This window comes from Penaeus monodon, chromosome 20, assembly GCF_015228065.2.
Source record: "Penaeus monodon isolate SGIC_2016 chromosome 20, NSTDA_Pmon_1, whole genome shotgun sequence".
NCBI lineage: Eukaryota > Metazoa > Arthropoda > Malacostraca > Decapoda > Penaeidae > Penaeus > Penaeus monodon.
The window spans coordinates 24265744-24266965 of NC_051405.1; the positions used below are offsets into that span (position 1 = coordinate 24265744).

The 1222-nt window shown below is 37.9% G+C and overlaps 1 protein-coding gene across 1 annotated transcript in view; it reads left to right on the forward strand.

The window, feature by feature from the left end:
• Positions 1-1222, forward strand: part of LOC119585949 (alkaline phosphatase-like) — a gene marked incomplete at its 3' end in the record, with an annotated part of 142747 nt that overhangs the window by 131078 nt on the left and 10447 nt on the right. The window contains exon 11 of the mRNA XM_037934664.1: positions 145-339. Coding sequence (XP_037790592.1) covers positions 145-339 — 195 coding nt within the window. The remainder of the gene's footprint in view (positions 1-144; positions 340-1222) is intronic.

Consider the following 1222-nt stretch of genomic DNA (forward strand, 5'->3'; position numbering starts at 1 on the left):
ATAGTCATTTCGTAATATTCAAATAACATGCTTCCTCCGCCTAACGTTAAAACCCACACTACAACCACTATTCCCCTCTCCATCGTTCACATCACATCACTCATAACTCTCGACCCCGCCCCTCTGCCCCTCCCCCTTCTCCAGCCGGCCGAATAGACCACGCCCACCACCACAACAACGGGCGGCGGGCGTTAGAGGAGGTGTGTGTGATGGACGATGCTATACAGGCCGCCCTCAACACGACATCTCCCACAGACACTCTCCTCGTCCTAACAGCTGATCATTCGCACGTGTTTACCTTTGGAGGAGACAACACGCCCCGAGGCCATCCTGTGACGGGTACTCTGCGTCGCTTGGGATGGTGTCTGTGTGTTATTTTGCCTTTCTTTCCTTCGATTCACATTTGTTTTTCGTTTTTCTTTTCTTTTTTCGTTTCTGTTTACTTCTCTGCTTTTTCAGTTTATCGTTTTTTTCTACTTTTCTTTCTTTTCTTCTTTTTATTAACCCTTCTTTCTTGTTAGTTATTCCTCTTTCTTTTTTCTATTTGTTATTTCCCCTCTCCCTTTTTTTATTTATTAATTTATAGTTTTTTTTTTCTTTTTACTTCTATTTGTTATTCTCCTTTTTCATTTGTTGTTTTCCTTCCTTTTTTATTTCTATCTTTATTTCTATCAGTGCTTCCCCTCCTTTTTCTATGTTATTTCCTTTTTCTTGTTTATAGTTTTTAGTTATTCCCAGTCCTTATTTCTATGTTCTTTTATTATTTGTTATATCCCTTCTTTTATTCCTGTTTACTATCCCCCTTTCCCTTTGGTTTTCTTTTTATTTCGAATCATTCCACCTCCTTTTTTTATTTCTGTTTGTTGTTTCCTTTCCATCTTTTTTCTTTTTATTTCCACTTGATATTTTCCTTCCATTTTTTTTTTCTTTGTTACTCCCTTCCTTTTATCTTTTAATTTGATACTCCCTTCCTTTTTTTCTCTTTGTTATTTCTCCCTCTTTTCTTCTTTTGTTTATTTGTTTCATTAAGTTTTGAGTTTTGTTATTCTTTTCACTGAATTTCGATTTTTTTCACGTTTTTCTTGCCTTCTGATGAGGAACTACATAGCATGTCAGAGACACGTCTTTAACATGCGTCATTCGTCTCCAAAGCATGTGTGTCGCATGTTTTCATTCTTCTCTACCGTGTCCTTGTTCTTCGTGTTTCGCCCACCGACCCCCC